The 24,058-nt window shown below is 37.2% G+C and overlaps 6 protein-coding genes across 8 annotated transcripts in view; 2 read left to right on the forward strand and 4 right to left on the reverse strand.

Moving 5' to 3' along the window:
- Window positions 1–6,530, reverse strand: part of LOC134821382 (uncharacterized) — a 27,215-nt gene extending 20,685 nt beyond the window's left edge. Inside the window, exons 1-7 of the mRNA XM_063832125.1 lie at window positions 6,499–6,530; window positions 5,652–5,769; window positions 5,248–5,403; window positions 3,726–3,875; window positions 3,270–3,404; window positions 2,189–2,254; window positions 431–555 (exon numbers count right to left, since the gene is read on the reverse strand). Of these exons, the coding sequence (XP_063688195.1) occupies window positions 431–555; window positions 2,189–2,254; window positions 3,270–3,404; window positions 3,726–3,875; window positions 5,248–5,403; window positions 5,652–5,769; window positions 6,499–6,530 (782 nt within the window). The remainder of the gene's footprint in view (window positions 1–430; window positions 556–2,188; window positions 2,255–3,269; window positions 3,405–3,725; window positions 3,876–5,247; window positions 5,404–5,651; window positions 5,770–6,498) is intronic.
- Window positions 1–24,058, forward strand: part of LOC134820871 (uncharacterized) — a 1,079,557-nt gene that overhangs the window by 190,619 nt on the left and 864,880 nt on the right. The gene's annotated exons all lie outside the window — the stretch shown is intronic.
- The window catches only part of LOC134821380 (mucin-2-like), a 99,629-nt gene that overhangs the window by 68,479 nt on the left and 7,092 nt on the right, over window positions 1–24,058 (reverse strand). The gene's annotated exons all lie outside the window — the stretch shown is intronic.
- LOC134820729 (uncharacterized) lies at window positions 4,742–8,514 on the reverse strand. The gene is made up of 8 exons (XM_063831305.1): window positions 8,403–8,514; window positions 7,631–8,293; window positions 7,402–7,478; window positions 7,120–7,282; window positions 6,837–7,017; window positions 6,499–6,669; window positions 5,652–5,790; window positions 4,742–5,403 (listed from the first exon to the last, which is right to left on the reverse strand). The coding sequence occupies exons 3-5, from the start codon at window positions 7,414–7,416 to the stop codon at window positions 6,848–6,850; spliced, it is 348 nt and encodes a 115-aa protein (XP_063687375.1). The 5' UTR covers window positions 7,417–7,478; window positions 7,631–8,293; window positions 8,403–8,514; the 3' UTR covers window positions 4,742–5,403; window positions 5,652–5,790; window positions 6,499–6,669; window positions 6,837–6,847.
- Window positions 13,480–24,058, forward strand: part of LOC134820865 (uncharacterized) — a 58,641-nt gene continuing 48,062 nt past the window's right edge. For 2 of the 3 annotated variants that reach the window (XM_063831508.1, XM_063831509.1), the window contains exons 1-11: window positions 13,480–13,553; window positions 14,370–14,443; window positions 14,547–14,760; window positions 14,888–15,045; window positions 15,280–15,382; window positions 17,413–17,591; window positions 18,405–18,507; window positions 18,813–18,988; window positions 19,499–19,613; window positions 20,571–20,731; window positions 20,913–21,018. In XM_063831508.1, the coding sequence (XP_063687578.1) occupies window positions 13,499–13,553; window positions 14,370–14,443; window positions 14,547–14,760; window positions 14,888–15,045; window positions 15,280–15,382; window positions 17,413–17,591; window positions 18,405–18,507; window positions 18,813–18,988; window positions 19,499–19,613; window positions 20,571–20,731; window positions 20,913–21,018 (1,444 nt within the window). In that variant the 5' untranslated portion in view covers window positions 13,480–13,498. Of the gene's footprint in view, window positions 13,554–14,369; window positions 14,444–14,546; window positions 14,761–14,887; window positions 15,046–15,279; window positions 15,383–16,134; window positions 16,193–17,412; window positions 17,592–18,404; window positions 18,508–18,812; window positions 18,989–19,498; window positions 19,614–20,570; window positions 20,732–20,912; window positions 21,019–24,058 lie in introns of those variants that run through there. The other variant, XM_063831510.1, reaches the window with a different exon arrangement.
- On the reverse strand, window positions 21,217–23,177 carry LOC134820883 (uncharacterized). Its single transcript, XM_063831532.1, has 3 exons — window positions 23,013–23,177; window positions 22,402–22,537; window positions 21,217–21,411 (listed from the first exon to the last, which is right to left on the reverse strand). Exons 1-3 carry the CDS (start codon window positions 23,141–23,143, stop codon window positions 21,292–21,294), a joined length of 387 nt encoding a protein of 128 aa, XP_063687602.1. The 5' UTR covers window positions 23,144–23,177; the 3' UTR covers window positions 21,217–21,291.

Consider the following 24,058-nt stretch of genomic DNA (forward strand, 5'->3'; position numbering starts at 1 on the left):
GTGCTTTTCATGGCGCAGTTGAGATACAGCTTACCTAAGTGATACCAGTTCACACAGTAAAATATGTTCACATACCTAACACATACCTAACACATGCCTAACTAACTAAGATAGTGAGTAGTAAAGTGTGTGAACGTTTAAAACTGTTGCCACCTGTCCAAGATACGGCTTGGTGCCCGGTGCCGTGTTTACAGAGGATGCCATAAACCTTACAACAACTAAATGGATAATCACATCACACCCATTAGGTGACATTCTTAAACTAGTATCATCTTTAGTGATATTAGTTCAATAACAGCTAATAATATATAGTACTACTACTATCACTGCAGGTGTGTAATGAACATAATCCACAGCACTATTGATAACTACATTAAAGTATTAAAATACTAAAGTAATTAGATAACGCTCATTAGTTATATAATATAACCTGTCTACGAAGGGGTAAGCGTCCACGAAGGGGCCCTGGTGTTCAGAGAGGACTATACAGGCGTGCTGGGCCCGCTCTATATCCACTACCCTACACATTGGTCTATCTGCTGTGGTGCACTCGTCCTGTGAGATATAGGGGAGTCAGGGGTGGCGATTTATAGATCTGCTGGTTTTATCCAGAATATAAACTTGTGTTCGGTGTGTCCAATATATTTTGTAGGTGGCCGTTGTTTCGGTGGGGAAGTTGTGCAAACTCCTCTCAACAAAAGAGACCGATTAGCAACTTAAATATCACGTGCCAAAACGAACGTGTGTCACCTCCTTAAGGGGGGGGGGGGGGGGGGGTTCACCCTAATTTTTTTGTGAAACTTGGTTTCGAGATAGCAGTTGACCAACAAACTAGGACCAGTGACCGAACTTTTGAGGGGGTCTCGGACCCCAACCGCCAAACGGTGCCCGCGGGGCAGCCATGCCCATATTTGGTCCAAATTAGGCCCAATTTAGCCAAATACCCTGAAAATGCCCAAAATCCAGATTTTAGGTGCTCTACTTGTAGTTAGTGGTTCCCTGAACTCGTATATGAATTTTCATCAAGATCGGACAAAAAATGACTGAGTTATGTGCAAAAAACCATATGACCATATTTGGGCATACGCACCAAATTTGATCGATTTTGGCCCATAAATTGGTCAAATTTCAATATTTTTGAATAAAACCAACTTTATATGGAAGGTAAGCCTATACTACACATTATCTATGATTATCAGCTCAGTATCTACCTAATTGTGGATTCTATGTTCAAATAATCGCAAAAAATAAACAAAATTGCCCATATCTCAGTTCGCGATATTTGCAAAACTGACTTCGCTCAAAACAATAGAACTCAATAGGGTTTCAATATGTTTTCATGAATTTTCAAAAATCAACGTAAAATTGTCTCATGACCTTAAGTTTTGGGACAGAATTTTGAGTTAGGCCTTTAAAAAAATTTGGCGGCCAAATTCCAAAATTTGCACTGCTAAATTAGAATTTGGCCGCCAAATTTTTTTAAAGGCCTAACTCAAAATTCTGTCCCAAAACTTAAGGTCATGAGACAATTCTACGTTGATTCTGAAAATTTCATGAAAAAATATTGAAACCCTATTGAGTTCTATTGTTTTGAGCGAAGTCAGTTTGCAAATATCGCAAAACTGAGATATGGGCAATTTTGTTTATTTTTTGCGATTATTTGAACATAGAATCCACAATTAGGTAGATACTGAGCTGATAATCATAGATAATGTGTAGTATAGGCTTACCTTCCACATAAAGTTGGTTTCATTCAAAAATATTGAAATTTGACCAATTTATGGGCCAAAATCGATCAAATTTGGTGCGTATGCCCAAATATGGTCATATGGTTTTTTGCTCATAACTCAGTCATTTTTTGTCCGATCTTGATTAAAATTCATATACGAGTTCAGGGAACCACTAACTACAAGTAGAGCACCTAAAATCTGGATTTTGGGCATGTTCAGGGTATTTGGCTAAATTGGGCCTAATTTGGACCAAATATGGCGTGGCTGCCCCGCGGGCACCGTTTGGCGGTTGTGGTCCGGGACCCCCTCAAAAGTTCGGTCACTGGTCCTTGTTTGTTGGTCAACTGTTATCTCGAAACCAAGTTTCACAAAAAAATCAGGGTGAACCCCCCCCCCCCCCCCCCGTCAAGTCAAGCAAATATATAGATAACATAGCAAATATATAGATAACTACTCACAGTTTCAGATAAGAGTAGTCGTTCGTTGGCAGGAACATGCCACATCTCAAGCGTGCCTCCGCTTCCCTGCAATTCATTAATACGTATGTTAATATTAATGTAAGTAAACGTACAAGTTAAAGTATAAGTTAAGACATAAGTTAATATATAAGTTAAATATAAGTTAATATATATAGCTCTCGATGAGACAAATAATAATAGGTTGTCAATTTTAAGTCGAATCACTTAACAACCATCATATCATAAGCCTGGAGGGGGATTTGTTTAAAACATATAAGTGATACGAAAAGTTTGTTTTAGCAGCATAAGATTCAGCGAGTTACTGCTTGTTCCGAAAGCACACATTTATTGCTAGTTAGGGAACTTCTCCCCCCCCCCCCCCCCACTAATGTCTGTACACACTTCTCCCCTCCCACTAATTATTTACCTCTGCCTCAGAGCCCACTCCACCTGATATAGAAATACAATCTTCCAACTAATTTCTACTAATTTCCAACCTGACATCTTGCATTTCACATTTCCTCTACAGATACCACTTTATACTAGTAACATTGCAATCTCCCCCACTTCTAGTACTTGTAGAACATGAAGCCGTACCTTGACTCTAGCAGTTAAAACGGGTGTGAACTTGACGTGAAGGGTACTGTCAGACCAAATACGCTGACAAGCCGACACATGCGTATTTTAAACTGGGTATTTCTGGTATTTCGGAATATTTTCAATTTCATGGCCAGAGTATCATATTATGCAATCGGATAAGTTTTCATAGAGTATTTTGCAGACTAATGTGACTAATTCTTTGGTTTGATTTGAGGTAAAGGTAGAAAAACAGGATTGTAAGTAAGCTGAATACCGGTAAAAAGTTGGAGGATTGCTGCAAAGAAATGTGCACAATTTGTGGAAGTGAATGGCAGTTGTGAGGATCTTACTCTTTAATTGACTGTTGCTATTGTGCTGATGTAGATACTAATGCACTACATGTCAGGAACTGTCTCTTATATAAAACCTTACTTAATGTGTCCCCCCTCACATTAACCACGGTGATCTTATTCGCTGATTGGTTAATTAATTGGTTAATTACCTGCGGAGGAGTGGTGCACATTCCGCAGATGGCATGTACCAGAGTGTGGGGAATGTGAAGGTCCACATTACCGGAACTATCATAAGTCATTGTTACAGACAGACCGTGCAACTGGATAAACACTTTGAACCCCACCTGGGAGGGAGGCAATTAGTCGATTAGATAATTAGTTAAATATTTAATTAGTTAATTACTAATTAGTTAATCGGTTAATTGTGTTCTTTTAGTTAGAGAAATACATTTTAAATATTTACGTGGTGGTGTTAGCACGTGCAGAACAAAGCTGGTAACCTAAGGCTGATATAGGGTCACGTGATATCGTGGAGCAAATCAGTTCCACCGGGACGATCTACATCTTAGACTACACAGACCAATTACTGATCAATCAGAATACCAATTATTTAATTAAACAAATAATAAGATAAGTAACTTATCTGTTTATGTTAATTAACTTACTTTAGTGATGAAGCTGCCGTCCACGAAGACAACAGGGAACTGTTGTACTCTCTGTTTGTTAACCTCTATCATTAGACCGGGGTACCCGCTAATAGTCAGATCTCTGTACTTCAGGACGAAACTCCTGCTCGACACACTATACACTGTGTGCTGGAAATAGGAGAAGTGTGTTAGAATAATAATAATAATTCTAGGAGAGGTGGGTTAGAAGGAGATGGGTTAGGGTATTCTTAGTTTAAACTGGTCGTTCAACTAATTCAGCTTCAGTAGAATTTATAATTACAGTATTATAGCTGTTTAATATAAGACGCAATGAAACTACCGGACCACGATGTATGGGGACTTGCCAGTTCCCACCCCATGGCAACATTAAAATATATCGACTCTGTTACATCGTTTCCTGTCAATATCAAACTCCGTTACAATTGAACTGGGATCTCGCAATACTTCACTTTAGATCAGTAAAATATGATAAAGTAATGTATAACTAGACTTTAGTAAAAAACTTATATGTGACGTTATCTGTTGGACACTTCAAGTGGCTATTTCACTATGATGCCTTACTGTCAGAACTCAGAACAGAGCAAGTTTTTAATGTTATAGACATTTCCAACACCCTTCAACAGCTATTCCTGTTAAGTGGTAATTACTAGTATAGTGGTATTTATTTAACGGTATGTACACCACGTGATAGGTTATACCCCACTATACCATACTAATAGTTCATGTCTACTACTAACTACAGGGCTGACAGAACGTACATGTTATTTGAACGCAGTCTGTAAAACAGAACATCACGCCTAAACATTAACTCAGTATTGGCTCATCAACATTTTCACTTATTATATAGCTGCTAATACTTGTTGACTAAACTGGATGAGCGGATCTGGGCATAATGTTAAAATTGTAGATGACGATCAGTATTTCATTTGGTCATCCGTCATTTAATGCTAATGTGCCTGTCTTTTTGTTGGGCAGATGACATCTGTGCAGGGATACAGGATCTCAATTTAATTGGATCCTGTGATAAGTGACATAAGATATTGTTGTAGTGACAGGATATTACCGTCAAGGTCCTAATCATGATCACATAAACTAACCTGATCACAAACACCCAATGTTTGATCATAAATGGGGTACATTTTGTAAAAACATCAAAGGCGTGTCGCGATTGTATTCCAAGAACGTTGTTTTTCGTGCCCGTAAGCAGTGATTTAATATGAGCAAATATTCATGGCACCGGAAAAGGGAATGTTTCCATGAAACTGATGATTTGTGAAAATAAATAAATTTCTTAAATGTCCTTAATTCTAAAATCATTTGCACCTTATTACTATTATTATTATATTTCACGCGGTTAAAAATACATCAGACCAGAGTTTTAAATATTTATAAATGTTTTATTTAGTATTCGAGAAAACGCTACAAATCTTAAAATATTATCTTATTTATATTTTAAAATGTGCTACCCGCAAATTCTCACCATCTCAGTACAACTGTTATCCTTTAAGTTCAAACAAACCTGGGCAACGCGAATCATGAAGAAGTCAGGATCCTCCTTGTTGCAGCTCTGAGCTAACACGTGCTCACAAAGGTCCTCCAGTTCATACGTTACTTGGGAGAAGGTTTTAAAGTTGGAGCCACCAGTCAGAGCGCAGCTAGAAAACCCTGCCAGGTCCTGAAGATACGGTTATATTAGTTAGTAGAAGATAATTTTTTAGGAGTGTAATGTAGAGGGTCCATCAATTTTATAAACTTATTAAGGATTCAAATAAAAGTGGTTGGTTTAAATATAGCTTGTATGTAATAATTTTCGGTGCACAGTCTTTACATTTACTCTTGTTAGTCTTTGGCCCTTAACTCTAGTTAAACACCACCCCCGGCCCCTCCCCACCAACCTCGTCCCCCCGGCCCCTACCCACTAACCTCGTCCACCACTCCGTCATGATCGTCATCAATACTATTGTACAGCTCCTCGTCCACATTCAAATCACAGTCCGTTATCTTTTCCGTCTCCTGGTGCTCCGTACTTCTGTACACATTCCTCCGGTCCCAACACGTTCAACTGGGACACGTGATCAGTGTCAGTTATTATTAACTTATTATTTATTTATTTTATTTTATCTGATTAACATTATTTATAATATTATCACCTTGTGATATAATATATAAGCGGGGCTAAGAAGACTGAGACTGTTTGTAGTAGGGTTATTGTACGGTTATTTAATATGTATTACTGGAGCCGGGGTTGTTGTATAATATTTTGATACAGTAATACAGGCAACTGTCAACACACATTTTAACACACTTTGACAGTCGACCTACAAGGATGATTCCCTTGTACAATCCCTCAAGAACAATATTGAGTTAGTAGTAGTAAGGGGTGTGGTGCTAAATATCTTAAACCAGACAAACTTTAAGACTTGATTTTCTGGCAACCGTCGAAATTTTAAAATTTGCGAATTCTACAAAAGTGTCATTTCTGCGATTAATTTATATTTTCGGAGGACTTCGGAAAACTGTCCAGCCGATAAAACACTTTTATTTACTCATATGTTTTTTATTTATTTATAGATACTAGCAAATCTATTTACTTATATAATGGAAATGTTGATTGTTGCTTATCGTTGACAATACTGTGGTCGCATTTGCCTTTTATGTCCAAGGTACAAGTTGACATTCTTAATTCAATTTACTTACAGTTTACACTCAACATGTCATTCTAACGGTATTTAACATTAAATATTATTTAATGAACAAGATTGCAACATACTTGCAAACCACCGCTGTATCCGTAAGAGTCATGTCTATCCCACCCGTATATAGCAATACCAAACTTTATAGTGGGGTTAGTGTGGTGTAGGAAGTGGCTCCCAATAGATACTGGGACTTTACCACCGATCAGGTTGGTATGAGGGACCTCACTCCACTCAACGTCTACTATCTGGGGTTTATTTATTTTTAGATAAACGGGTTCCAATATGTGTAATTTTGTTCGAAAATTGGTTTTATAAATCGGGGTCAAAGAAAGCAATCAAAATAATCGTCTGACTGAATGTACTGAAAATAGTGAAAAGAAGATGAAAAAGTCATCACAAGATCCACACAAACCGGTTTGTCATCTACTCGGAGACCGTCCACCTCAGCCTCCTCCACCACGATGTTGATGTAGTTGGTAAGGCAATTGGTTCCTCCCCGGGGGTAGTCACCAGGTAGGAGTTAGTGAACTGCTCGATTGGAGGTACTATTATCATGAACGGATCTGCTGCCTCCACATTATCCTCGGAACTCCCTGATGTAGGCTCAGATCAAGTAAATGGGATCAGATACAATGTAAATTACCGACTTATCGAGTTCCTCTACATCTTTAACTTTAAAAGTATTATTCATTTACCTGTGCTGAGTTGAAGAAGAAGAGATGGAGAAGAAGTCCTGATCTCATGGTTTGATGTGGTGGTAGCTCGTATTATACATATACCACCCAGGGGTAAAGCTTGACAACCAGGATAGATTATACCGTCATAAAATACCCACGTGTTATCACGACCAGCCACCACCTGGGGGAGATCAGCTCACAGTTAGAAATGTAACAAATCAACTGATATATCACATTTTTTGTATACAATTAAAGGTTTTGAAAATGCATAATTTTTTGAAAGAGCAAAATTCATCCTACCTTTAGCAAGGTCATTCCTTTCGTGTAGCTAACGGTACAACAGCGAAGTGTGTGCCCCACGTGTTAATTGGAGGAACCTTTAAATAATACAACGTTTCATACGAATTACTAGTTTAGTAACTGAGAAGTGTTTATAATGCAGATATTAAAATAACTGCAATTTGTCCATTAAAGAGTTCAGTTAATTTTGGGATAAATCTTTAAAAATGTAAAATATGCAGTGAAATACCTGCTCTATCAAGTGATCGCAATACCGGAAAGGATCGGGCACATAAGCACACTCATGACCTGATATTACTGATATGGCCTTGTCTGACTCGATCAACGAGCCTGTTATATCGCTAACACTTCTGATCGTGTATGATTCAAGCTTGTTCAGCGTGAATGTCAACAGTTTACCGTATTGATGGTAGATTCTTTTGAATCCTTGTCGACCAATCAGTAACCGACCTTTTGGTGTTACTGTCACAGTTGTGTTGTCTTCAGTTGCAATAATCGAGAACACATTCAAATATTGAATACCAATATTTGCAGATGGTTCTGATCCAACAGCAAGATATCTTGTGCCAAGGATGTCAACTGGCAAGCCTAAAAATGCGTCTGTAGTCTTCTCGATTTGATTGAGACCATAAACAGCAATTTCTGAGTCACTTCTAACAAAATTCCTTTGTTTTCTTTGCCATGGCTCATTAATAGTCGTTCGGAAGAGAAACATGAGTCAATAGATTGGGTTCGAGAGTGAAACTTTCGAAATAGCCATCAGCAGTGATGTTAGCAGTTGATAGCTGTCTGCTTGCAATGTAGATGTCGAGTGATCCTGATTTGCGAAATTGCTGAGGAAATCCTATGACAAATTTTCGTCCTCTATGATCTTTCAGTATTTGGTCCTTACCTGAAAACAATAGAAATTAAGTAACAAGAAAAGCAAACAAAGCTACATAAAATTGCTTTTCAAATATCATTACATCAAGACTAATAATAGAAATCTTCTTTATACTTACTTGTACATAGAGTAAAAAGTAAGAGGCTGAAAGCTGCCCAAAGCAGTTCCATTTAACACTACAACTTTTTCACCGATTCATGGTTATAACAATGAATTCTTGTAACATAACTGTAAGGGTAATGCTATTATTATCGATAAAAAGTTCTAAAGCATTTTATCTTGTGTCATCAAAGTTATGCGGAGTTCCGATTTGTAGAAAGATGTTTATCCCATCCCTCAAGTCTTCCCGTTGACAACTCCCTTCTCTCAAAAGTTTATTTCCTGTTACCTTGTGCAAAGAAATCGCCCCATTCATTCAATTTTACATTACTACTTATACTTGTTTAGGGGCAAGGCACACCAAAAGAGGTCGCTACAGGAAAATTGCAATGTTACACAATGTCACTGCAATAACTCAAATTTACAACACATAGTCACATAAAACAAGTTGTCAGTAGTAGAGATATAAAAAAACTATTCAAAATTTTACATTGGTAATGCAATTTTCCAATTCTTCAAGAAAAATTGTAAGGTTAATCAGGCAGTAAATTAGGGTTTTATTGTACATAAATAAATACCACAGAGTCATATAATTCCATGTTGCCATGGGGTGTCAAGTCCCCATTCATCGTAGTCCGATAGTTGCACTGCATCCTGACAGGGCCGTAATTCCGCCACCACCCCCCCCCCCCCCCCCCCCCCCCCAAGATTTTTGACCAAAAAATTAAATTTTCTTTGTAGTTTACTACAAATAATAAACTATAGTTAAAATTGTTGGAAAACTGCAAAGATCACTGATGTCTGATTTTATAGACTGTCGTTATGTGATACACTATACTTTCACCTAGCTATGAGTCTACGCGTACTTCGGCGGTCGTGCGCTACTGCGAGCGAGAGGGCTCTGGATAGAGCAGCACTATACTTAATATATTAATATATCAACAGTACTCACAATAAATAATAATCAATATGTTTTATTTCTTCTAGAAGATGATCGCACAACGAGATACAGTTGACAGTGTAACCATAAAAATACTTAATCAATGGTGTCCAAAAATTTCACGGGTATCTAATCAAAATATAATGACACAAATATTATATTTTGAGTACTCACAATAAATAATAATCAATATGTTTTATTTCTTTTAGAAGGTGATCTCACAACAAGATACAGTTGACAGTGTAACCATAAAAATACTTAATCAATGGTGTCCAATAATTTCACGGGTTTCTACTATATAAAACTGCTTCTATATGCTATACATAAGTGCAAGATAATATCTAATTACTAAAAACTCATAATTCAAATAGACACAAATTTGTCTCCGGCCCTGTACTCCTGAACGGGGCTCCGCTCTTGACGGACGTTACTCGTCTACATTTCTTCGAAGTAGCGCGCCGGGTTAGTCCATTAACAATGGACAAATCCGCTCCAGGCCTCTGCTTCTTAAACATAAGTGTTCCGCCCCACACCTTTGTCATGTGTCTGATAAATATGATAAGTGCAAGATTATTTCTAATTACTAAAAATTCATAATTTGAACTCGAAAAGTCAAAAATTTTGCGAGGGCTTATTTTTTATTTTGTTATCTGTTATTGTAATCGTGAATCAAAACTCTGTTTACCGCAAACTTTGATCTACGTAACATTGTCCTTTCCCCAGATCTGTTGTGTATACAAACGTGCCAACTCATCAAAATTCACGAAAAAACATTTTAAATAATTATATCATAAATGGTAGTCCGTAGTATATAGTCTATTGTTATTGGACTAGCCTGGCGGGCGTTACTTCATAGCACTTGCATCGCGGGCTAACATTTCGAGAAGAAAGCGGCGCGCGCTACTTCGAAGAAATTTAGACGAGTATAACATTGGTCAAGTGCGCGCTACTTCGAAGCACTTGCCTCAGCTCGGGCAGTAATATATCGAAAAGAAAGTTAAGCGGCGCTCGCTACTTGGAAAAGATTTAGACGAGTATCATTTATTTTGTATTAAGCTAAGTTACTTAACACTCAAAGTTAACGGATGATATTCGTAAAATGTTTGTTTCAAATATTAAGACGCTCGACGAGTCCAACTCGGCGCGCGTCTTGGTAGGTTACTAACCTTTAAACTCAAAGCAAAGTTCGAAATATTTCTAAAAGGGCTCCCGGAAATATTGAAACCAATGTGATTTGCACTAAGTTTACGTGTGTCGATCAAAATTAAACAGGAAATCATCGCGTCTATCATTTATACTACTCGCGACTACTTATAATTGTGCGTTTCAAACTACACCAAATGGGCATTATATTTTTATAAATTGTTTTACATATTTTTATTCTGTAAAATGTGCTAAAAATAAAATGGCTTGTTTCATTGATGATTGAAAATTATTGTTTTATTGAGTGCAAAATTAAGCAAGTAATAAACATAATTCATGCGTATTAAATTGGATGTGCTTTCGGTCGAGATATAGCACGCTCCATCCCGATTTATAAAGTTTAAAAGAAGTTACCTTACTCGGGATTATTATGACCGGGATAAAGTGGTGGGTTTAGGGTAATTTCGCCATATTTTTCCCGAACCACATTTTCACCGGTCGTTAATAAACCCGCCTACTCAGCTTTTAGGGTTCCCAAGGGGTATGGGTGCTCATATTTTAATCGTTGTCTTATATTCACTAAAGAAGACTATTGGGACACTTGTTGTAGGTTTTTCGACTTCATTTGGCTAAAATTGCAAAAAATTCACCTTTTTGCCCAATTCTTGTCATATATCCTTATTGTCAAATTTGATTTAAATAGGCCAATTTTTAATTTCTTAGGTATTGACTATCTCTACATAATGAAATAGGACTCAAAGTAAAAGTAACAGTTAAATTAAAACTTGAATTAATTAAAACTGATGAAAGGGATGATCCAGATGAAGATAACGAAGATGATTACAACTTATTGGAAGACTAAACAGCTCTCCCTTTATCTTAATATCGATCTGGTTGTTACGCTTCAAATGTTAAAAATTATTTTCCATCTAGTTTGATTAACCACGAGTCATTATTTCTGTCTACTTTCAACAATTATTGATAATTCGACTTGTTTCACAAGTTTTAGCAATGCGAAAATTTCTAAACTTGCTTATCTCTAATAAGGAAATTTACATCTGAGACAAAATTGTTGAATCTAAAATTGAAAGGTTGGACACCGGTAAAATGGCGACCGGGAAAATGTGGCGGGTTTTGAGCAATTTCGCCATATTTTTCCCGAACCATATTTTAACCGGTCGTTAATAAACCCGTCGTAATAATCCCGAGTAAGGTACCTGGCACAATATTCTTTAAGTTGAACGCTCTTTTCAAAATTCTCGGTGATGAGTGAGAAAATCGAGTAATAGACTTGGCCCGGCGCGCGCTACTTCGTAGCTCTTGCCGTCGTAGCTCTTGCCGTCATAGCTCTTGCCGTCGTAGCTCTTGCCGTCGAGAAGAAAGCGGCGCGCGCTACTTCGAAAAAATTTAGACGAGTGACATCCGTCAAGCAATAGACTAACAAGGTACCTGGATCGGAGGGGTTATTTAAAACATATAAGTGATACAAAGGGAGGACTTACAAGGTAGATAAAAAATAATTTACTACAATGCACGCAATTTAGGAATTGTCTGTTTTGTTGCGATATAAACTGCAACTTATGTTGCTCTAACCAACTACTTTGCCGCTGAATGGTAGGCACTCACTATTGCAAGCGCAAGGGTTCTGGTTAGAGCAACTCATGCATATGATTATAATTAATTGGGCACGTAATAAGTACAATGCAAATTTGGTAAAAATCTTAATATTTCAATTATAATTTCTGATCTGAGTAATTTTCTACTAATCCTCTATATTATTTTGCAGTGTCAATTTTTCCCAGTTTGTAATCCAAAACTTAACTTTTCGTCGTATTCGTTGTGCATTCGTTGTGTATTATTGTTTAGTAGCTTTAATAATTGGATACTCGTAAAATGTTTGTCTCACGTCGTGATTCTCACTTCATTGGTGCAGTTTATATCTGAAAACACACTCCCCAAATTATACGAATTGTAGTAACTTCTTTCAAACTCCATGAATCGAGATCAAATGTTTTGCAATGTATTAAGAATCAATATATGCACTTAAATAAATCACTCTTTTGAAAGAGAATAACAAATTCTTAATTATTTGTTGGAAACCTTTTTGTTTGTTTCACCCATATTTGGCACCCTGGCAGCTTTTTTGCTCCCTAATATGTTATTCCTGCTATGTTGATTTTGTTGTTGATTTAGAAAATCATGTATATTTCTTTGCAATCCTATGTTTATTTTTTATGCAACCTGACGCGAAACTGTGCATAATAGTAATACCAACTCGAAATTCAGTGCAAATAATATACATATTACATATCCGCCGACCGCCGCTAAATTATATCTTCCAATTCCATAAATTAGTGCCTAGTAGGATACGTAAATGGTAAAATTGACGAGTTACTTGATCAGCTCAACGCCAGGCACTATTAATACTTTAATTCAGAATGACATGCAAAATAACTTTGCAAAGTTAGGAACGTGGACGACAACTGTGCGCGTGGGGATTCACCATATACCAAAAAAAACTTGTTTTCTAACCCTTGTCCTTCACTCTTTTGTGCCTCTGGCACATGAGTCATAAATCTATTTTCATAAATCTATTTTGTGGAGTTTAATATTGTACAGTTTAAAGCTTAGACAATAAATTATGACCTAGATTACGCTACTTCTTCCAAAGGAGAGAATTTTGTAAATCAACTAATTCGTTGAAGATCACTGTGCTAATTCTTAAGGAGCCTTGGGTCTGTCCTTAATCAATAAAACGATATATTTTAATCAATTAATGCACTTTATGCAATTTATTACATTCTAAACTACAGTTAAAACAATTGATAAAGAAAGCTTAAGGCGTAGTTGTCAAATAATGTGCTTGTTTTTATTGATGAATTTGGATCCTCCTTAATTCTATAAAATTGGTACTGTACTTGAATGATCATACTAGAATGCACTATAATGTGACAGTTTTACAATTAATAATAGTAAGTGCTGCAATTTACTAATTTTCAAACCTAACAGCAGATGAATACAGTCCACTGGTGATGCTATTATATTTCACACTGTGTGCAGCTTATCTCCAAATATCCCATTGTTCTGGTGAGTTTCCATTTATTTTTCCAACATGAAGACATCATATTATTTCAAGATCAAATTTAATATCTGATCTTAATATGATGATCCTACTTGTTGACAAGCTACTAAAACTACATGTACAATGACTTTGACTACAGTACAATGACTTTGACAAAACTTTCTGTATATATATTATATATATATATAGATATATGAATATAATTGGACCTGTGATTCACAATATATTGCATCTGACAGCACTCAAGTTCCAATTTTGCAATGTGTCACAGGATACGAGCAGATCTCTGGTGATTGCATTGGAGATTCATCCTGTTCTAAACCCATTGACCTAGAAACATATTCACTACAAGTGAAATATGCATCAAATCCAGACCATTATAAGGTTGTTTACTTCTATAACTCAAACGGTAAAAACATTGGACGTGTTGGCTGGGAGCCGACCAGATGGTACATTCATGGGTGTGGGAGCGACGGTTTCTTTAACTTCTTGACAGAAAGACAGACCACTGACAATGAACAGACTTGGACTGTGTCAAAATCCACGACTCACCTGAACATCTATGTGGAGGACGTTCATCTGGCCACCATTGACTTTCAAGCTAACAATTGTCTTGATGATTACGGTGGTAATGTTGTCAGTGCTGTTTCCTTCAAATACTTTGCAACAGCATCTGGATCTTGGCAAGAGAAGCCGATAAGTACGATTCAACTCATTCTGCCTTTATACCAACTTTGACATACAATCTGACTGACCTGTACTTACTCACCATATTTTTTCAAATCTCTGTTAGCACAATTAAGTTATTAATTTGCTTTCAGTAAAACTAACTGGAGCAGAGACTTTCGTTGTAAAAGGTGCCCAAAGCACGGTCACTATCACCTGCACAATAGAAGTAAGTTAAAAACCCAGTTTTGAATAGCAACGTACACCCTGTTATTTCTCTTCTTCCTTCAGAGTCATAGTAAGTACACATTTAATATTGCCATTATTTTCAGGCGAATGTAGATCTTGACAGTAAGAATATAATCTGGGAAATAGGCTCGGGTGAGGACAAAGAAACACGGGACATCAACAACAGTCAAGTTTCCTGGGATGACAGTACTAAAGAAACTAAGTTGACTGTAGATCCAACTCCTACTGAAACCACAAGTTATGTTTGTCAGTACACGGGAGCTGAAACTAACTCCGCTGCAACAGTGCGGGTTCTAGGTACAGTATTATTAACTAGATACTTTTCACTAGAGTAAACATTGCACCAACATTATACATTATACATTATACATAAGGTTATTTCAATAGGCTACCTTGCTATGCTGAATCTGACATTCTCCCCCAGGATTTGAAGTCAGTCCTGGCTCCACCCACATAATTAAAGACAGTACAGGAACATTAACTTGCTCCCTACCCTCGTCAATATACGCCGTGTCAGTTCAATGGTATAAAGATGATCAGGTGACAGGACCTCCTAGAACAGACATTACCACCACACAGCAGGTATTGTTTATAAACAATATATAAACAATTATATAAACAATATATAAATACCTCTCTAGTTGACAATACGGCAATGCACCAGAGTGGAACTTGATAACAAAACAAAAAAATTCTCTGCAAAAATAGCAACATTATTGCTAAACTAATATTTAAACTGATGAACTGAGACTCACTCTTCTTCAACTGATTCCTACAACTCCTAATTCTCCTAATACCTAATACCCTTCTCTCTAGGTATCAGCAAGTGGTACCTACAAGTGTGTAGCTGACTACACAGCTCTGAGTACCTTCTCTGGGGGTAGTGTTACAAGTGACATAGCTACCGTCTCCTTACTAGGTTAGTTCTCTGGGGGTAGTGTTACAAGTGACATAGCTACCGTCTCCTTACTAGGTTAGTTCTCTGGGGGTAGTGTTACAAGTGACATAGCTACCGTCTCCTTACTAGGTTAGTTCTCTGGGGGTACTGTTACAAGTGACATAGCTACCGTCTCCTTACTAGGTTAGTTCTCTGGGGGTACTGTTACAAGTGACATAGCTACCGTCTCCTTACTAGGTTAGTTCTCTGGGGGTACTGTTACAAGTGACATAGCTACCGTCTCCTTACTAGGTTAGTTGTCTGGGGGTACTGTTACAAGTGACATAGCTACCGTCTCCTTACTAGGTTAGTTCTCTGGGGGTACTGTTACTAGTGACATAGCTACCGTCTCCTTACTAGGTTAGTTCTCTGGGGGTACTGTTACAAGTGACATAGCTACCGTCTCCTTACTAGGTTAGTTCTCTGGGGGTACTGTTACAAGTGACATAGCTACCGTCTCCTTACTAGGTTAGTTCTCTGGGGGTACTGTTACAAGTGACATAGCTACCGTCTCCTTACTAGGTTAGTTCTCTGGGGGTACTGTTACAAGTGACATAGCTACCGTCTCCTTACTAGGTTAGTTCTCTGGGGGTACTGTTACAAGTGACATAGCTACCGTCTCCTTACTAGGTTAGTTGTCTGGGGGTACTGTTACAAGTGACATAGCTACCGTCTCCTTACTAGGTTAGTTCTCTGGGGGTACTGTTACTAGTGACATAGCTACCGTCTCCTTACTAGGTTAGTTCTCTGGGGGTACTGTTACAAGTGACATAGCTACCGTCTCCTTACTAGGTTAGTTCTCTGGGGGTAGTGTTACAAGTGACATAGCTACCGTCTCTTTACTAGGTTAGTAGTTTTAGTTGGGACATTAGGTTTAACTTTTGTAATGAGCTTGTTATTCTGAAGTAGGTGTGGGGGTCTCCTTGGTTACCTTGTTAATTCATGTTTATTGGGTTTTTTAAATTTATCTTTTTTTGAAACTTTTTGAATTTCTGTGCACAATATAAGATTTTAATGAATAATAATTCCATTTAATCCTGCTATTCTACTGTATGAGATCAGTCGAGTCTAATAAAATGTACAATCTTTATATTCAAATCTAACTACCTACTCTAAACGAATGAAAGCTGAAGAGAGTAGGCAGATTGGAGTTTTCTTACTTTGCTCGAAATAGATATCAGACTTGATTTTGTTAGACTATATTTAAATAATTTACCCAGACTTGGTTTAACTTTAATCTATCTATAAAGGTCGCAACTCCAATACTGTAATGATACAGCAACCTGGCTATTTAACTGTATTTTAATGTTGTAGTCACTGAAACTACTACAGTAAAGGGTGTGCCCCGCACAATCTACAGTTAATTATCTAATAATCTAACTGCAGCCAAGTTTTAATAATTCAGAGTGGTTATATTTTGGGGTGGAATCTTTAATTCTGTGAACAGTAATATTAAGTGGTTAGGTTCCCTCTTTATATCTTTAATGGAATTCATTAAGTCTGTAAATTTAGTTGATTTTAGGGAGAAAATCTGCACGAAAGTGAGTTAGTTTCAAGTGTTATTTAGTTATGAAACTATTCTGCAGGATTATTACTCTAGAAACGTTAACATAAAATATATTAGCTGGGTTTTCACTTTCTAGTCAGTGATTAATGGTGATAATAATATTAAGTGGTTAGGTTCCCTCTTTATATCTTTAATGGAATTCATTAAGTCTGTAAATTTAGTTGATTTTAGGGAGAAAATCTGCACGAAAGTGAGTTAGTTTCAAGTGTTATTTAGTTATGAAACTATTCTGCAGGATTATTACTCTAGAAACGTTAACATAAAATATATTAGCTGGGTTTTCACTTTCTAGTCAGTGATTAATGGTGATAATACTACTAATATGTAAGATATATGCTGTATAATTATCATGTAAAATATCCAGATAATCTAAATTCAATGTGGCTAGTAAATAGACCAAAATGATAAAACCAATCTAATTTAAAACCAACGCCCTTCCCCTTAGAGTTCGTGTCAGTATCGGACGCTGTGACGCTCCTACAAGGACAGACAACCACCCTTTCCTGTACGATACCAAATACTCCGTACAGTGTGAAGGTCAACTGGTACAGAACATCAGATGATACCATGGTTAAGGAGTACCAGAGTGATCATGCTAACGCTCAATACACCAGCACATACCAGGTTAGCACATACCAGGTTAGCACTTTAGCACATACCAGGTTAGCACATACCAGGTTAGCACATACCAGGTTAGCACATACCAGGTTAGCACATACCAGGTTAGCACATACCAGGGTAGCACATACCAGGTTAGCACATACCAGGTTAGCACATACCAAGTTAGCACATACCAGGGTAGCACATACCAGGTTAGTACATACCAGGTTAGCACATACCAGGTTAGGACATACCAGGTTAGCACATACCAGGTTAGCACATACCAGGGTAGCACATACCAGGTTAGCACATACCAGGTTAGCACATACCAGGTTAGCACATACCAGGTTAGCACATACCAGGTTAGCACATACCAGGTTAGCACATACCAGGTTAGCACATATCAGGTTAGCGCATACCAGGTTAATTACTTGTTGTTTCTAGGGCACTCAGCTGTTACACATGTTTATAATGTGGTTTATAAGGTGGTTTATAATGTGGTTTATAATGTGGTTTATAATGTGGTTGATGTCACTAAAAATACAACCTTCTTGTAACGAGTTGAAGGTGGGTTCTAGAAACATGCGGGTATTTAAGTTGCACTCTGAAGGAGATCTTGTCCACAACAAGTTCTATGTTCTTGTGGTAGCTATCTTAGTAGCTACCACCATTTAGTAGATACCAGCTATAGTATGCAAGCTATTTCTCGTAGGACTCTTTATAATGATATGCTTGGTAAATGGTAATGCATATTGCATACTATATTTCTAATCCCTCTACTCGTATATATCTGCTATATTGTTATTAAAGTTCTAAACAGTCCCCCTGCTATTACAGGCAAGTGAAGGTGGAGGTTACTATTGTAAAGCTATCTACACAGCTAAAGACCAGTTTAAAGGAGGCGAACTAAAGTCTCCCACCATCACCCTCACTGTTATAGGTTAGTCTTTCAGTCATTTTCAGTCATTTTCAGTCATTTTTAGTCATTTTTAATAGTTTTCAGAAAACGAACCGTATAAAACTTAGAGGAGAATGTTTTACTAAATTTAACATGTTTTTGATGTGTGACGTCACGTACTTGCTAAGTATTGGTAAATGCAAGGTAATAACACTTTATGTATAACGTTGTATAAGGTAAATAATAACACCGCTGTAAGGTAGAAAAACCAGCTGTTTCGTAATTAAAAACAGTTTGATACCCCTACATTACAAGAACTACTCCCTACCCAATATCTCTTACTTCAGATTACACGATTAACCCGCTCAGCTCGGATGTGGGCGTAGGTAAACGTTACACTTTAACCTGCAAACTAGGACAGGCTGACTTCACCGCTAAATGGTCCTGGTTCAAGGACGATGCGGAGATCACTGCTACCACTGCTGATATCAAGGCTAAACAGGAGAACATTCTTATTTATACGGTACGTGATTTTAATATGATGTACTTGACTTTAATAAGCAATAAGCAAGTTTAGGGGAGAACCCAACTTTACTTATGTTTAAATGTTAAAACGTCCCACGTGTTTATTTTGGGTTGTTAAGCTTCTTTAGTGTGTAAATGTTGTGTAATTGTGTCAATAGCGCCGACTCCTAGAGTATCATGTCAGTAATATCAGTGATACATTAGAGATATTAGTGATAATAGTGTAACACTTGAAATCACTGTAATTTTAGTGTTAAAATTAAGTTCAGTTGCTCCTTTTTCCAAGTTTGACAATTGTAATCTTAATGACTCATAACCTCTCTGAGTATGTAAGGTTTCTTACTTCCAGCTGTAATTTGAGAAATTAATTAAACAAGCGATTTAAATGTGACATTTAGACATTTATTACCCATACTTACTTTGAACTCTTAATCTCCACTGTAAATTAATTTAATAATTAACTTAACAAACTCTACGTATAAGTTAACACTAACTCCCCTGCCTTCAGTTGGACGGTAGTAAACAGTCAGGAGGGGAGTATTTCTGTAGAGCAGAGTACGACACACAAACAGGACTACAGGCTGGTTCTATTGATAGTACCAAGGCAACTGTAACCATAGCAGGTAAAATAACTAGTAACTAATTGGGTAGAAACAACCTTAACCTAGTAAAGTAGTAACCTTGTTGGTAACCTAGTAACCTTGTAACCTAGTAACGTAACCTTGTTGGTAACCTTGTTGCCTGCACAAGAGCAATTCTAACTAATGCAGATCCACATTTTTGTGAACAAACTAATATGAATCCTATCTGCACACTATATTATCTACACACTAAACTTTTCTCAAGACATGACTTACTTAGTGAGTTAGTGATAGATCTAATGATATTCTCTTCAAAGAGATTAAATAACGTTGTCTAATGGTTGGTATGTCTTTGTGTGCTTTTGGTAAAATCGAGCTGTGATCTATTTCCCTCGCTTCAATCTAAACTAAATATAATAGTCTATACTGGCTACGTAATCTCTTATAATAGTATATAGCCAATAATTTGGATGTGAGTAGCAAGTGACCCACCTATGTGACCTATGTCAAGTGACTCGCTATTAATCGAATGTCGTTTAAGTACAGCCAGCTGGACAGTTCAATTGTCATGATTTCATTGTAATTTATCAACATATTAGTTTATAGAATGTAGTCACTGATAAATGAAGTGAAGGTGTCACATCTGCTCAGGCGTGATGATGTAGAATATTGAAAGGGAATTTAGAATGTTCACTGGGATAAATTATCTCAGCTTCACTTTACTAGCAGCTTATTTCCTGTGTTAAACTAACTCCCCCCCCCCCCATTCCCCCGATCCCCCCCCCCCATTCCCCCTAACTAACACCCCCTAACTAACACCCCCTAACTAACACCCCCTAACTAACACCCCCTAACTAACACCCCCTAACTAACACCCCCTAACTAACACCCCCTAACTACCTGACAACCCCCCAAACTACCTAACTAACACCCCGGCCCCCTAACTAACACCCCGACCCCCTAACTAACACCTCCCCCTAAATAACACCCCATCCCCAGATGTAACAGTAAAGAGTGTTGTGGTAGAGAAAGGCAAGCCAGCCTTGATAAAGTGCGATATTACTGGAGCAGCTCAAGACCCTGAGGTTATGAGGTTTACTATGGACGGGGCTGATATTACTCAGGAGGAGGCGTTGGGGAACTTCCAGGACGGTGCCAAGGTTCGTAAATTAGTTAATTATTTGATTAGTTAATGAGATGACTAGTCAATTGCAACCTCCCGTTATGAATCCCAAGATTAGAATTGTGTTTATGAATTAATACTTATATAATATTATTATTATATGATTATCATACAGTTAGTAACTTAATGAATTACTTAATTAACTCCCCTGTTCCCAGAGTATGTCAGTACAAATACCGGACATACAATCAGACAAGACTTACTCCTGTGAAGTTGGGTGGAACTCCCTTAATTACAACTACCCTCTCACTGTCGACATGATAGGTAATTAATTTGTAAATCGGTTAATTAGTTTACATTCAATATTTTAATTTAACTAAATAGTTGCTTTTATTTTGTTTAAGGAACTCGATGGACTCCTCTGCAACAGTAAACGTTTTGAGGGACCACAATTAACGTTTTTTGCTTGAATCATTCGGATGAAAACAACATCTTCATTAACAATAAATCAGTTCTATCAATATTTGGGGTCTAATTAATCACTTTGAAACAAGTTGTAATGACAGTCTCTAGTAGAACTACAGGTGTGTCCTGCACCTAGCAAACGTAACCAGTAGCGGACCAGGAGACGGTGTACTCCAGTAAAGTAGCGTAGCTGCTAGCAACCCCGTACATTACGTACTGGAACCCTTCTGCTGTTATATTCGCTAACGTGTCCTGAAATTAAAAGTCATTATTTGTTCATTGAGTGATCAATTAATATAAAATCATTAAAAGGAAAATTTGAGTAGAGTTCTTAAAGTTCTTAGAGTTCTTAGAGTCCTTAGAGTCCTTACAGTTCAGTTGACTCGCAATACAAGTAGTTTTGTAAGATGAGAACTTAGTACAAGAAGTCTCATGACCCAACAAGTACTTTTAGTAGAAGTTACAACAGTTAAATTAATGTTAGCACTTAGTATACTGTGCTTAGCAAAGTCTTCAGTGTAAAGTAGTGTTAGCCAACTCCTCAGTTCTGTGTTTATCATAATTTGGTCACGTGATTCTGAGAGGTCACGTGACCTTTAGATTGAGGGTAGCTGTGTTAAAATGTGGTGGTATTTAGTAGCTGGCACTCAGCTCTCTGCAATGAATCTTAGAATTAGCTAGGCAAGATGCCCCCCCCCCTTTCTCTTTAATACATATTATGTGAACCCTAGCTAGAAATATTGAATACTATTACTATTACTAATGAACAGGAAGTCAATACTTTGACCTTGATTCTTGAACTACCTTGTACAAAGAGGCCTTGTATTCCTAGGAACTCATTAATACTAAAGTAACATGTTGAGTAGTGCACTCCCCAGTCTCTCCCCCCCCCCCCTTCCCTCAGCGTATTCCCTCTAACTCTCTCTACCCCGTGCAAATGTAATGTAGAATATGGAGTTATGGTACTATGGTAAGTTACGATTCATCATGATCTATATTCTATGTGTTAAAAAATATTGAAATTCATTCAACTTGAAATTTGATTATATTACTTAGTAATGTGATGGTAAATTTCTTAACTTCGAGAAAGAACCACAGACACGTCTTGATCGATTAGAAATCCAAAACTTAACAATCAATACGGAACCCGAAATTCGAAGTTCGAAGTAACAAGTTTGATGTAAAATTACCTTCAATTCGGAACCCGAAATTCGAAAATCGACTGACTAATTGTTAGCGTACCTGGTAGTTGAAAGCAGGGATAAGATGTTTAGTAACAGTCTTAGCTAGGATAATAGGGGATGATGAGAACTGACATTTACTGATGTCTATATTCAGTACTGATCCCTTCTCGATGTGACTCCACACTTTCTCAGAACTGCAATAGTAAAGATTATAGACACGAATATAGACACGAATATAGACACGAATATAGACACGAATATAGACACGAATATAGACACGAATATAGACACGAATATAGACACGAATATAGACACGAATATAGACACGAATATAGACACGAATATTGACACGAATATAGACACGAATATTGACACGAATATAGACACGAATATAGACACGAATATAGACACGAATATTGACACGAATATTGACACGAATATAGACACGAATATAGACACGAATATAGACACGAATTCCCATAAATCCAGATCCAAACCCTTATTACGAAACATCTGGGGGTAACTGCTCCCGACCATTTAGATAATAAAAAAATTTAGATAATAAAACAAAAAGAAACATCAATAACCAATTACAGTAAAACCCCGATTTACCGCGGACTTTTGGGAAAAGAAAACCTCTGCGGTAAATCGGGGTTTTGGTTAACTCACGTTCCCGTGGTGGTACCATAACACACCCTAGCGCACGGCTCCACACCTTGCTCTGAACCATAAGACACTATCCTGACATCTATAGCTGAACTGAGTGTTGTGAGACAGGCTAGCAACACTGCTACCTTCATTATAGCAAGTTATAGCAAGTAGTTAGGGTAGCTGTAGAGGAGTATAATAATACAGTAGAGCTGGTGGAGTGAGAGAGTGGGAAATGGTAGTTTTATTATAGCTGGATAGTAGATCTGACAAGTTTTATTTAGACAATGTTGTCAGATCGAAGGATTAACAGATGGTTTATAATAAACTTAATTATTATTAGTTGTTACTTTTAACAACTTTATTATATAGCAGAACAAAGCCTACTCTCTCTCTCTCTCTTGTGAGAACTTGTTAACTGACAAAGTAGAATTCTTTATATTCTTTTATCGGAACTGATGAGAGATTGAGTGGGTGTTATTACAATCTTATTGAATAAAGAGAAAAGTGAGAAAAGAGTGAGTAGTGACCAAGACGGGCGTGTTTGAGCTTGGTTTTGTCACGTAATTCCAACAGTCCAACACTTCATAATGTATTATAATATGTTTTATTAGACCGGTATTACGAAAGCTGCTAAAAGTTGAGCAGGAAACGCCTCAACCAAGCTGTTAACTCTAAGTAAGATTTGAGTTGTATAATAATATCCTGTGTCTCACTGGTAACCGTCCAAATTTCCGGTTGCTGTATTTCTAACAGGTTTTGGTAAGGAGTCAACTCACTTATCACTGTACCACATAGCAACACTTTCGTCACTGAGTTACATACTCAAAATGTAGAGTTACATCATTACTCGGTAGTTTAATACAATGTAGACACTACAATGTATACTCTACAATGTAGACACTACAATGTAGAGCCTACATGTCATTGTGACGTTTTGATCGTTTTTTGAAAGCTTCAAGAGTAATCTAAAATTTCCCCACAAATTTGTTACTCGCCAATAATCATGACACCTGTAGGAGACATTTTTTAGAAAAAGTATCGATATTTTAGACACAATATTCCAA

Source organism: Bolinopsis microptera, chromosome 9 (genome assembly GCF_026151205.1).
Source record: "Bolinopsis microptera isolate Bmic1 chromosome 9, MBARI_Bmic_1.0, whole genome shotgun sequence".
Classification (NCBI taxonomy): Eukaryota; Metazoa; Ctenophora; class Tentaculata; order Lobata; family Bolinopsidae; genus Bolinopsis; species Bolinopsis microptera.

Coding starts and splice junctions, on each gene's coding strand:
- LOC134820729 (XM_063831305.1), bottom strand. Junction 7,018..7,119: donor TCTTCTTCAACTCAGCACAG/GTAAATGAATAA, acceptor AGCCTACATCAG/GGAGTTCCGAGGATAATGTG.
- LOC134820883 (XM_063831532.1), bottom strand. CDS start 23,143: ATGAAGGTAGCAGTGTTGCTAGCCTGTCTCACAACACTCAGTTCAGCT. Junction 22,538..23,012: donor TATGGTACCACCACGGGAAC/GTGAGTTAACCA, acceptor TTACTATTGCAG/TTCTGAGAAAGTGTGGAGTC. Junction 21,412..22,401: donor TCCCTGCTTTCAACTACCAG/GTACGCTAACAA, acceptor TTTTAATTTCAG/GACACGTTAGCGAATATAAC.